The 13337-nt window shown below is 43.8% G+C and overlaps 1 protein-coding gene across 2 annotated transcripts in view; it reads left to right on the forward strand.

The window, feature by feature from the left end:
- The window catches only part of ANKRD10 (ankyrin repeat domain 10), a 32330-nt gene extending 20341 nt beyond the window's left edge, over window positions 1-11989 (forward strand). For both annotated transcript variants that reach the window (XM_027588384.2, XM_027588385.2), the window contains exons 5-6: window positions 7018-7113; window positions 10381-11989. In XM_027588384.2, the coding sequence (XP_027444185.2) occupies window positions 7018-7113; window positions 10381-10856 (572 nt within the window). In that variant the 3' untranslated portion in view covers window positions 10857-11989. The remainder of the gene's footprint in view (window positions 1-7017; window positions 7114-10380) is intronic.
- Window positions 11990-13337: the final 1348 nt, after the last annotated feature.

Consider the following 13337-nt stretch of genomic DNA (forward strand, 5'->3'; position numbering starts at 1 on the left):
GGCAGTGAAAAGTAATCACGTTGAAATTATGAACTCAGATGAGATAGCTGAGCATAAATACAAAATTGTACCCTTCAATTAATAAAAAAAAAAAGCTATACAAGTGAAGTATGAGAAAAACCTGAGTGGCTGGAGGTTTTAGCTAACTACACTTCATGTGGGTCAACATTATCCTCTCTCCAGTTGCTACACATTTTCAGTTTAGCTGGATGGCATCCAGATGAAAATGGGCTCTTTTTTTTACTATAAAGTTGATAAAATTGTATTACCTACTTTTAAATACTTAGTGATTATAAAAACTTGTGACTTTTTTGTGGAAATGAATGTATGAACTTAATGTAATGGTTTGCCAAACTCGTAACTTTTATAAATTACCTAATTCTCTAAAGGTGCGAGAATGATCATAAGCACAAACAACATGAAGGTGTGTCTAAACCTCACAAGTCGTGTTTTTAATGGTGACGTATTGTTCAGTGTTGTCATTTATTTGTACCATGTTCCAACATATTTTTTCTAACATATTTTAAAAGCCCTTTAAGAGCATCCACTTTTTAAAAATAGTCTTTTTTGTCCGCTTAATGCCTGGTTTAATATTTTGGAATGATGTGAAGTGTCAGCTTCATTATGCCCTCAGGCAAGAGTCCTGTATGTGTCCATGTCCACGTGTGTTGGTTTATAGCATAAATCTTAAATTCTATCTAGTAGGGTAAGAAGGATGTCACTGAACATTCTAACAAGACTCAGACATTTACCGAAGAGGTTTTCAAACCAGTCCCCTAAGGTGTTCAGGCCTGTTGGATCGGCCAGTATCTCATTGTTGAAGCATCCTGAAAAGACTTTCCGAGGATTCCTCAGACTTGAAGTTTCCTAAACCTTGTTACTACACAGACTGGGTTTGAAGAATCGTGCGGGTAGATAGATGGTGAGGGGATTTTATTTCCCTCCTCCAGACAAGGATTCACTTTGGTTGACCAGGGTAAGAGATTCATGTTTTGCCCACGAAACTCCCTGAGCAGCTTTCCCGAACTGCCCATTCCCACTGCTTAACCCCAGGCACCAGGTCAGAAGAAGATGCAGCTGGAGCCTGGTGTTTGAGTCGAACAGCCCCAAGGCTGGGCTCTGCTCCACACACCTGCCCTGGTCCCGTTCTGTCACCACCGCGGGAGAAATCTGGGCTCGACACGGGATGCACTGAGCCAGACCGTCCTCACTCCCATGCCCCAGGCAGCGCTGGTCCCAGGCAGTGTCCTACATGTCACTGAGCATGTGTGTGTGTGTGTCCATCCATTTATGTCTGTGAGCACGGACAGGTACTTTCATGCCTCTTTTCTCAGGGGGAAAGCGGAGGTAATAGCTTTCATTTTATCGTTACACACTTGCTGTGAGTGGGGGTTGGGGCGTACGTCTAATGATTTTTCCCCAGCTATCTGGGTTTTCTGAAAGAAGTTGTGTTTGCCTGCACAGTTAACTGCCCCTCTAGGATGGGGTTCTAGTATGCAATTCAAGATGTATTGCTGTAGTTCATTTTCACTTAATCTCTGGCATCTCGTTTTGATTTGCTATTTAAATGTGGGAGCTTAAAGTTTTGCTCATTCTGAATTATTCATTTTGTGGATAAGTTTTTGGTTCTCACACTAGAGTAAAAATAAGTATTTTTTTCCTTATATGCATATAAAGTACTTTTGAATAACTTCACATGTAAACGTATTTAAAAGAGTTTAAAATTGTCTGTCTCCCTTCTTTCTTCCCCCAGTACAAGTTAGGCTGTTTTTTTTTTTAGGTGCCAGGAATGCTATCCAGGCTGTATGAATGCGTAGCTTGGACCTTATTAACGAAACTCAGTCCAGTCTTTCTACAACTTAAGAATCACACACACTCGTGTTTTTAGTGTGGAATTTATGTTCATAAAAGCAGTTATTTCCAAAAGTTTTTCTGGCTAAGCCAACTTTTTAAAGTGTGCCTTGTGAAATTTTGAACTTTTTTCCTTTTATTTTTACTTTGGAATCCTGAGACTGAAAATTCCCTACTCCACAGAAAGTAGCCTCTGTCTCCGCTCTCAGTAAACTATTTTCAGATTTTTTAAGGTAACTGGCGTGATTTTCCCTTGGAAACTCGGATGGAAAAGAACTTGAAGGATTAATAACACATCCTTTCCGTGCTGCTTGACCATGCGCTGTGCTTTGGATGTAGTCCTGAAAACACCCTCTCGCCCCACCATTCACGCCAGGACCCCATCTGCTCTGCTCAGAGCACAGACGTAGTCCATGGGGCCATGAACTAGAGTGTTAAGTCCAAAGTCACTTCAGTGGTTGATTTTGACTAAAAGTATTTTGGCATAAAACGGGGTTTTTTCATTTGGGGTAGCACAAGGAAGCACCAGTATATAAGTGGGTTTTGTGGTGTTTTCCCCCAGTTTTTATCAGCCGTTGGCTCCAGGTGGATGACATGTCCTTCAGTAACAGCTGCTCCATAACGGTTCTGTTCATGTTAACCCTCAGGAATAACAGTAGTTACGTGTGTGTGTGTGTGTGTGTGTGTTTCTGTTGATGTTTGTTAACCCTCAGGAATAACAGTAGTTACCCGTGTGTGTGTGTTTTCCTTGGAACCCCGTCCAGATTACTGGGTTAGGAAAGAATGCCCGTCCCATCCGTGAGAGAGACTTTGCTCTTGTCTTAATCAAAACTGTTTGGGGTGCAGATCCCGAGTCTGGAGTGGGGAAAGAAGCAGTGTGAGTTACAGACTGAGCCAGTAGCCTAGGGTTTGGTAATTGCAAACAGTTGCCAAAGGAAGGAGGCTGTGTTGATACCAGATCTCTTGTTAAATTGACTTCGTGGTTTTGTTTTTAATTCAAATGGGTATATTATTGATCTTAGGATTTCATACATAACGTATAGGTATTTAATGCATAAAAAAAACCTTTTAGGAAAACTACAGCATTATGACTCCATTTAAAATTAGCAGTGAGAAGTTTCTCAGCACACTTTTCCCCTGGATGAACTTCACATTAAAGAATCTCCACTTTCTGGTCTTCATTATTCGTCTAGACCACATGTAAAGACTGGGGGGAAGGGAGAGTGGATGTGATTTCTGTGAAGTGATACATCTGAGTAATTAGAGCCTGAGACTCAGGAAATCCCTTACCTCCCCAATTAAAACTGTAGTTCCTTCTAGTTTGATCCCATACGTTAGAGACGCGCACATGGCACAGTCAATGACAGCTTTTTAAATATTTGACCAGAGCAAGAGAACACTGTGTTGGAATAACAAATGATCATTTTGTCTTAATCCCTGAAGACCTGGCATCTTGTAAATATGATCTGAGTGAGTGACACTTGAGAGCCAAGCACTTTCTGTGATTTGCACCGTTGCCTCGAGCCTCGTCTGTTCTCAGCGGTGTAGTGGCTGTGGCGGGAGTCAGCCGTCCCGGGCACCTTCCCTTCTGCGTCCTTTTTACAAACCCCAGGCCCTCCGTAGAGTTTCCAGAACTCAGTGCTGCACCTGGGGCCGTGGCAGGAGCTAGAGTCTGAAAGGTCCCCTGTAGTAGAACCGCCTTCATTGTGGCCCAGGTCCTTTTTGGGGGAGGGGCGCCTGGCTGGCTCAGTCGGAGCCTCTGATTCTTGATCTCAGGGTCATGAGTTCAAGCCCCACGTTGGGCATAGAGCTCACTTTAAAAAAATAAAAAATAACTTGTTTTTGTTCTGCTTGTGCACCTTCCCGGCCATACGGAGCCAGCACAGAAATAAGCTTCCTGACGGCGCCCTCCTGTAACGCATCAGATGCTCCCTGGCTTCCAAGAGCTGAGTAATGCCCTCCGCATGTTTTCAAACTGCTTGGTCATAAAATAAATGTGTAGCTTTAGAATCTTGCTAAGAACTGGTTTTAGGGATCTCCAATGGAAGCACAAATGCGGATTTCTGTGTTTGGACGGTGGTCAGTCACACTTGGTTGCAAAGTTGCTTCTGCAAGAAGGAAGCTGGGGGGGTTTATTTTGAGCCAATCCTAGGCAGTTTTCTATCATAAATATTCAGCCTCTTAACTAGTGCTAGAATCTTGTCTCCTCAACAAATGCCTACTTTGGCCAAGTAAAAGATAAGGACATTTTTTAACAAAATGTTTAGTGATTTTTCCTTTTAACTATGGAAGTCAGCAGGAAGATGGGAAGGGACGGTCCTTCTCCAAAGTGTAAAATGGATCAGAATCGATAACTTGGAAAGAAGACATTTCGTTTTCTGTGTGTAAGACTGCCTTTCTCCAGCGCAATGTGGAACATTTCCAGTGCTTCCTTTGGCAACGACGGATGGGTATGTGGGAGAAAGGAGTCCACTTGGATCCAATGTTCTCACAATTCTGAAAGGCCAGTGTTAATCTCATGGTTCATAAAATACAGTTTTAAAAAGTAAATTGCACCTTTAATACCTCCATCTGGGTAATTAAGCATGTCCTATCCACAGGTGCTAGAATTACCCAAGGTTCTGGGACAGCTGGATTATCGGCCGAGGAGTTAAAAGTCCTTGCAGATATTTTATGGCAGCAGTGCATTACAAAGACTGCCTGCCTGTAGAGAAAGAAAATTCTGGGCTGACTGCTTTAGCTTATGCTTCCCACATTAAAGAGTTTCTTGATGACTAAAATACGAGAGCCTTTGGTCTGTTTAATTTCCATCCTGTTCTGTAAATGAGGAACCATCAGCATTAACGGTGCACCTGCGACATGGAAAGGTTGCAGAGTCAGTGTAGCCCCCTAGTGCACTGCGTGGGTCTCTCACTAAGGGAGTCATTGACTGGTAAAGTGGCCCTGTGCCCTGGCTCCTCCTCTTAGTGTGACCTGGGATGTCCCCAGACTCCTCTGCCTCCTAGTGGCAGGTCGGCCCCGGGTCCCACAGCACTTCATAGCCAGCCTTCTCTGGAGGCCACGATCCCAATTTTATTAGTGGTCATTCCAGTTACTAATCGTTTTTGTTTGCTTTCTATGTGCCTTTTCAGACTGGAGAGTGGGCTTCATTCACGCATATGGCCACTCTTCTGGGCCCTGGGCTTAGGGGACGAGAAGACACGTAGCTCTGCTCTCAGGAAGCACCTTTTGTTCGGTCCTCTGTCAGGTTTTTTTTATAAACTGCTTTGCTTTTCAGAGATGTGAAATTGCACATTTAGCCTAGTTGTCACCTTCCCGAGGAACACTGGCCCCTGAATCCTGGAAAGCAGGTCTTAGGCGTACAGACACCGAAAGCCATGTCATACCCCAGCGGAGTCTCCCTGTTCGCGGAGGCGTCCGTGGCTATGCCACGCTAGTGTGCGCCTGTTCTCCACCAACCACCTGATTCCCCGCCTGGCTTGCCGGGCATGGGAAGGAGCAGAGCCTGACCCCACGCCGACTGCAGGCTCCTTGTCTCTGAAATGACTGACTGAGGTCTCCCCGAAGGTCCTGAGCACTTGCTCTGTGGGCACCTGGGTGCCGCACCCCCCATCCCCCTCGTTAAGGCGGCCTGTTTGCCACGGAATTGTTGAAAGTACCTGTTTGACGGGGAAGATCGCACCTTGCCTGTCGCTGATGTGGGCCCTGTGGAGGAATTAAAAAAGCCTTGAGTGGGAAAAACGGAAATCCATGGCTTAATGCCTCTGGCTTAGAAGCACCTGTCTTGTCGACTGCTTTTGGCCTTGTACGTGTGCAGACCAGCTACACAAATCACACTGTTCTGTTGCCGTTTCTCCCACGTGCTCGTCTTTCAGAACTTGTGCTTCTCTGTCATGAAGACCATACGTGATCATCTTTGGTCTCAACGGTTTGGGTTAGGGTTAGTGATGCTCTGGAACTGGTACGCTCGTTCCTTTTACATGTATCAAAAATGATTCATGCCTCCAAAATTAGAAGTAATTAAAGCTGCAGGGTTTGTGTCTGTTTTTAAATGTTTATTGGAAAGATTTAGCACTGAAAGTTGTTTATTAAGTATATATCCTTTGACCCAGAAATAATTCTCAGTGTTTATCTGAGTAAAGAACCAGAAATACACACAGAGGTGCATTGATAAGCATGGTGATTGTGGTATTCATGATAGGAAAGCCAGCCAGCCAGCGGCGGGGAGTTGGGGCAGGGGGTGAGTTATAATGCAGCCCTACAGCAGATTATTATTTGACTTTAAAAAGGTTCTTTTGAACTTCGCTGATGAGCTGCGTTCATGCCATGGTAAATGAAGAAAAGCAAGGCATAAAAGTGATTTGGGGGTCCGTTTCTGTAACAGCATATGCTTGCTGAGACTAGAAAGCCATGTGTCGAGTGGGAGTGGTTGCTGGGAGAAGGCGGGGTTCCCCGGGAGGGTGCACTGGGGGAGTGTTTCCATACGGTGAATGCCATTCTTGCAGGAGACGTGATTAAATGTGCATGTTCGTTTTTCTCCCAAGATCCAGAGAATGATCCTTTTTTGAAGAATGTGCATATATAACTTCAGCTCCAAAGATCTGGAACTAAGACTTTAATGTTTGTTTCCAGTGTTATTTGGTGCACGGGACTGTGCCCCCAGGACAGTATCGAATCTTGGCTTTTACCTTATTTTTTGCTTCTGAAATTAGTGAATTTTTTTTTAATTTGAGGATAGTTTTAATGGTTTTTATTCAAAAATTGTCTTCATATTTCTTTATCAAAAACAACTGAAGGAACATTTGAGGGCATAATACAGAGTACACTAAACTTAACGTATTTAGAAACATCTCTGGATTGTATAACTGCTTTATTTTGTCCACATAACAGCCATAAAGGAGAATTTGTGCCATTGAGCATATAGAGAGTAAATGTCCGAAATCCCGTGACTTTTCATTGAAACGGCACACATCGGGAACTATTTTTTTACTGTGGAAAAGTAAGTTTCCCGGTAATGTACACTAGGCTCCTTGGTAATCTGTAGATTATTAAGTTGTTTTGACACTTTTGGAGCCCTCAGTGCTCTTGAGGAAAAAGGAGTGGGAGGTAGTTGTCTTAAAAGCTCGTGGATGCAGGGATCTGAAATTGCCTCTGTGTTCTGTGCAGCCCGGAGCTCGGGTCCCTGCAGGCCGCTGGGGAATGGCGACGCCGATGACGAAGCTGACACGATGCTGGTCGATAGAGAGCTTGCTGCTGTAACAGGTGGGAGTGGACAGTTCCCTGTTAGCTGCGGCGGCCCCATGGTCGAAGACATCAAACAGCAGGAGGGTGGTTCTGTCGGACCAAAAGAAATAGAAATATATACTGTTTCAGCAATGCAGACCCCTTGTCGTTGCAAGAACCAGTATGCATATTATTTCTAACCTGAGTTTCTCTCCCGATGTTTGCACTTTGTTGTCCGGCGTTTTAAAGAATGTTACACTAGAGTTTGCATATCTTGGGCAAGTTTGTAGATACAAGGATAAGTGTTTTGGGTGCATTCTATAGATACAAAAAGTTTAAGTGCAATCTTCTATTTTGGTTTGAAGCTTCCGCTTAACGTGCCTTGTTTAATTTCAACGAGGTTTCGCATGCTTACTTTTCTGACATGTGACCTTTGGGTGACTACACCAAGCAAACATCTATTGCTAGTAGTTTCGGCCTGGGGCGCACAGCGAGAAGGATGACTTGCTGTGGACACGGAGGACGGGTGGATGCTGTGCTTTTGACTTGTGACCGGTCTCGCCAGCGTGGAGCCCCCCGCTCGCCGCTGCCGGTCGCTGTGGTTTCTGGGACATGGACTCCAAGTCTAGCCAAACGCTGAGCACCACTTCTCACAAAACATGTTTTACATGTTAAAAGTGTTAATATCTTCAAACAGTTGATAGTCATTTTCAGTTTTTAAAAGTCAAAGGTTCTTTCAGCATTTAGAATCTCTGAAGGCTTTTCCTTTGAGTTAACACTTCTCTCTGCCATTCTTTTCTTCAGGTGACCGTGAAAACATCTTAGCCATTTTCTTACTGTGTTAATATATGTAGAAAAGAGATACTGGTTTTTTTAAGGTTTTATTATGTCTCTATGCTAAATTCTTCACTGGGGTAAAAGATTATGCGATATGCTTCCCAAACATACATGAGAAAATCATTTCTATTTACTAAAATGAAAGGCAAATGTGTACATCTTTCTAGAAGCTGCACGGTTGTTACAGGTGGAGTCACCTTCTTGCCAAATAATTAAATGGGTTGATTTTCTAAGGAAAATTCTGATTGGATAATATACTTAAGGACCCTGGCTAAAGACAAATAACAAAACTCAAAGCTTTTCAAAACAAGCGACATTGCTACCTGCTATTAAAAAGGCAGAAGGAATCACTCTTTAATCTTCGAGCATTAATTCCCTGCATTTTCAGGCCAAATTTAATAGCGAGCTGGGGCGTTGCTTTAGTTCGAGCTCAGCTCATCTTGTGTAACAGGTGCCATGCTTCCTGTCACTTCACGTACAACACACGTCCTCCTGCGTGCACAAAATGGGCTAAACTCCTGGGGCCCGTGCAGCGGTTGGGCAGGTGGTGGGTGGGAGCGCGGGCCCTGAGGGGTGCGGGAGCAAGGAGTGAGGACAGTGTTGGAGGCGGCCGGGTGGGGTCACGAACTAGCCAGTCTCTAGGATACCTGCCGTTCTCATGCTCAGTTTTATTAGATTTTCCATAACGACATGAGATTATCAACCAGCCTTGACTTTGAGATTGCATAACAGCACCCGTTGACACCCCCTGGGCACTAAACCACGCGCACACGCGTGCACACGGGAAACGCGAAATGAAAACAGCGAGTCCAGGCAACGCCGGCTTCTGAGGTGGTGCTCCCGGACCTTTTCAGGTCCAGGCCTCCGGGAAAGTCGTTTCCATATCTGTTACTAGTACACAGTTACTCATCTTAATAACTGTCAAGGTCGCCATCATAGTCATGAATTTTACCACCCAGAAAACACTGTGCATACTTTATTTTCTTAAGAAAATTGATAAAAGTGTTTCTCTGGGAATAGCTTATTTTATTTCTATTCTACTTCATGTTCGGTTCTTGAAATAACTTGTTCTCTAGCCTTGAGTTTTAACTAAATAGAAGAGATGTCCTTTAATTTGAAAAAAAAAAATCCCTTATCCTCTGAAGAATTTATAGTAGTTATTAAACTATGATTATCACTTAAATTGCCAGAAAAATGGATGAATAATGGAATGTGTAGAAGGTGTTTTTGTTCATTGAACAAGCCGTGATTCTTTGTTGGCAGGAAGATTTGCGGGACACACAGAAACCTATGTCCAAGTGCAAATCAGAGGCACATAGATGGTGACGCGGAAAGCAAGCCCTTCCGGGGGAGTGCCACGCTGTGTGTCAGGGTGATTGGGGGTCCGGAGGCGTGCCCTCGTTCCAACGGTCGTGGGACTCCGCTCTTGTGTATTTAATATCATACCTTTTGCTTTAACAGCGCAGAACATTGAGATAAAATTTCACATTACCAAGCACGACATGATTTGCGATCATCCTTTGTACTGTTCTGTGAATTCCTGTGAACATGAGTATTGAATCCCGAGTTTCCCCGTGGGCCCAAGTGTGTTGTGATTGACTCTTTTTACCCCGTAAGACATCCTCCTCTTGATGGATGTCTACATATGCAGATTAAGCAAGCAACATTTTTCCAACCTAAGTGATTTTTTAAAGTAGCCTAATTAGGTGAAGCCTCGGACATCGTAGTCACTTTACTGGTGAACTCGGAAGACCCTCCCAGAGCTCGTGCTGTTGCGCTTAGTGCCCGTTCTCCCGCCGGCCACTGCCGCGGGCCGAGTCGCAGAAGTGCCACGTGGAGGCGAGTGTCGCTAAGGTTTGAACTCCTGCATCCCTGCACCTGGCCTGAGGGCGGGCCACCGCGCTCCCCCCACCCCCTCCCCGGAGCTCTTGTGGGGCTGTCTCGCCTGGTCCCAGGAGCCTCTCCAGGCCCCTGCTTCGGCGGCCGCCTTTCTTTTTCCCTTTTCTTAAGAGCTGGAAAGGTGTGGGGTTTTATTTTAACTCTGTGGAAAACCTCACACTTCGTTCTGCTGGACTTTTTCACGGGTGATTTTTAAAACTTCTTCCTGAAAGTAGTCTTAAAAGGAGAGCAGTTTTTTGATTTTTGGGTTTTTTTGACAGCTTTTCGGGACCGTTGGTATTTTTCATGCCGCGTGTTTGTCAGCTTAGGTGTTTACACTCAGCCACTCAGTGCTGCTGAAAGTCATAGATGTTTCCTGTCTTACCGGGCAAATGCTGCTGTGGGTTCTATTTTTAAATCTGCCTATGCACAGTTTTTTACTTCCAGAAAAGGAACTGGTTTGTTTAAAAGGAAAAGAAAAAAAAAAGCAGCTAAATAAATCCTTTAAAATTGTAGCAGCAATGAAACATTTTTAGTTTCTCCTCCCCCTGTGGTTCTGAATTTTGGTGACAGGTGTATTTCTTAATGCAGATATGAAAAACAGTAGCCCCGTGTCGGATACATTGACAAATGGATGTGTCATCAATGGACATTTGGACTTCCCCTCCACGACACAGCTCAATGGGATGGAGAGCAGGAATGACCAGTGCTTATCAGGATCTAATGGAATTAGCAATGGATTAGTTCGAGGACGGCCTTTTCCAAGTAGCCAGGGTTCTGTTTGTGTTAATGGGACTGAGGACCCAGAAAAGACCATGAGCGTTAACGCGGAGATGTGTGGCTCTCTGCACCTGAATGGGAGTCCGAGTAGCTGCGTAGCTAATAGACCTTCCTGGGTGGAGGACATTGAGGAGAATCTGCACTACGGGCATTACCATGGGTTTGGGGACACTGCTGAAAGCATCCCCGAGCTTAATAGCGTGGTGGAGCACCCCAACTCCGCGAAGGGGGAAGAGAGACACGGCGGTGCTGCCCTGGGGGCCATGCACCTCTACCACGGCTCGTAGAGACCAGCGGCCTGACTGTATCTGGACGCACTCGTCCCTCCTAGTAGCCAACTCAGAATACTCACATAGCATCCATTGGAGGGAATGCCACGACTTGTACTATTTTTTTATACTTCAGCTTTCTGAAAAAAAAAAAGCTTTTATTTGAAAAGTTCCTCGTGAGTCCTATCGTATGCACGAGTAAGGCTGATTTAGCGCCCAGGTGTTTCTTCCCGTGGGGTGGCGAGCCTCTTTCAGAATTTGATTTTTCTGCTGCCAGCCTCAGTGTTTTCCTTTGAACACCGTCACCACAAAATGCCGTCTTTCCTCTTGTCAAGTAAAATTACATCAGATCAGCATAAATGAGAGGCAGTAGATGAGGTGCCTGGTGACTCAACTCCTTGCACATAGTCATTTTGAAAAGCTTGCTTTTACTCTTCCCTGTAGAATTTATGACCGAAGACCGCTCTTTCCCTATGCAAAGTACAGCCTTACAAAGATTTCTTGAAGAAAAGAACATTTGTCTTTTTCAAAGTCTTTTCACTGAAACTTTGCAACTTGCCATGTGGTGGGGTCTGGCTTACAGGCACACGTGGTGACTTGGGGATGGAAGTGGCCCCTTCAGCGGTGTAACTCCCTGCCCCAGGTTTCACTGAAAACACCTGCAGCCTGGGACTGACTTCTGAGCTCTTGTGATTTTTATTCCACATTTCTTGCTTTGTCTCTACAGTTTTTACCACAGATAACGGTTTTCTTTATATGTAGTGGAAATTACTATTTGTAGGAACTGTCAGGTCAGAATATTTAACTGACTGTTTTGACTTGTATTTTCTTTTTTCCTTGTTTTTGTTTTTGGGGGTTTTCTGCTTTAAAATATGTACCACTATGTATATCCAGTCCACTGAGAGAATTTTGGATCTCTCTTAATAAAACTGCACTAAGTTTATGGTTTTATAGAAATTAGCTTTTGTTTAAGCAGCTAGTGGTCACACTGTGCAAATATTGTAATGAATTTTTACTTTTCTGATTTTTGTAATAAAAATTGGTGGAGACAGAGAAAATGTCAAATGAACAAGCCAATGTTCTAAGAGTGTTACTAACATCTTGTTTTTAAACTGTACTTTACAAATTGAATAAAAAACTCTCACACTCGATCCTTGCCTGGGGTGTGCTTTCTTTCCAGGATGTGAGGAGTGGCGGATGTCCGCACAGGGGACAAGTGGAGTATTGCCTTTTATTTTGCTTGTAAGATTTTTCTTTGCTCCTCTGATCCTGCCCATGTAATTTCTGGCCACTTTTGTTAGTATATATACTTTAGTCTTACGGATGCTTCATCTCCCTGGAGCTCTCTTGGGGGTTATCCGTTGCTCTCGGCTAACGGTATTGTCCCTGCATGCTTATTTTCATAAAAGACAACAACCATAATTTACTAAACGTTGGGCCAGCAGACATTTATGAATGTAAGCCTTTTAAAACTATAAATTATAGTTAGTAAATGCCAACAAAATAATCTCTCTGGTGTGCCTATATATGTTATTTAAAACACTGGTTTCTTTACACATAATATTGCAAAACTTAGCAGACCAAAGTGAGGGGGCATTAGGCTTTGGCAGTGTCACAGAAATTACTGGAGGCTGAGAACAGAAGCACTGCTGCCTAATCCCGTGCCCACAACAGGCATCAGTAATCGAGCTCTGAGCCCAGATGGCCCCAGCCGCCCTTTTGAACAGCTGCTCTGAGAAGCTGCCCAGGTTGCTCTGAGTCTGCAGGAGAGGTGAAACCATGCCATCCCCTGCTTGGACTAGCATTTCAGAGACTGCATAGTGAGTTAATATTTGCTGGAAAACATTAAGTGAATCTCTTAAGATGAACTAAGGATCGGCCATTCGTTTAGTCTTGGGAATTGTTGGACAGACTATGACTGCTTCTCGGGGTAAACCTACCATATAGAATCTAGAGGAGAGCAACAGCCCCATGCAATGGTGATGGATGCAGTTTGCTTGTCTTGTTCAAAGGCATTGAGGTGAGCACATGAAGTTCCCATTTCGAGATTGTAAGGAAATTGTTAACAGAGTTCTATCATGCCTGGAATTTGCTTCAAAATGACACAGGAGTGTTAGAGTGGACAGAACAAAGCTCACGTAAGATTAAGTGTGAGCTGATGTTGACACTGGGTACGTGAAGGTTCATTGTTCTACTTTGTATATATTTGGGGAAGTTTTTGTACTTAGGGCTTGAAAAAGAAAAAGTTCTAGTGCTTTAAAAACACGTGGACATCATTTTAACACTGACCCAAGAATAAGCTGAAATTTTGCTCTGCATATCTTACCAAAATTAAGTGCATCCTAAACTATTATAATAGTTTACTGGTTCTTAACTTTTTTGGCCTGAAGACCCTTTTAGGTGCTTGTGTACTTAAATAGTAATGGCAAACAATTGGAAAATTAAACTTTAAAAAGTCCGTTGACAGTAACACCAAAACCATAAAATACCTAGGAGTAT

Source organism: Zalophus californianus, chromosome 3 (assembly GCF_009762305.2).
Source record: "Zalophus californianus isolate mZalCal1 chromosome 3, mZalCal1.pri.v2, whole genome shotgun sequence".
Classification (NCBI taxonomy): domain Eukaryota; kingdom Metazoa; phylum Chordata; class Mammalia; order Carnivora; family Otariidae; genus Zalophus; species Zalophus californianus.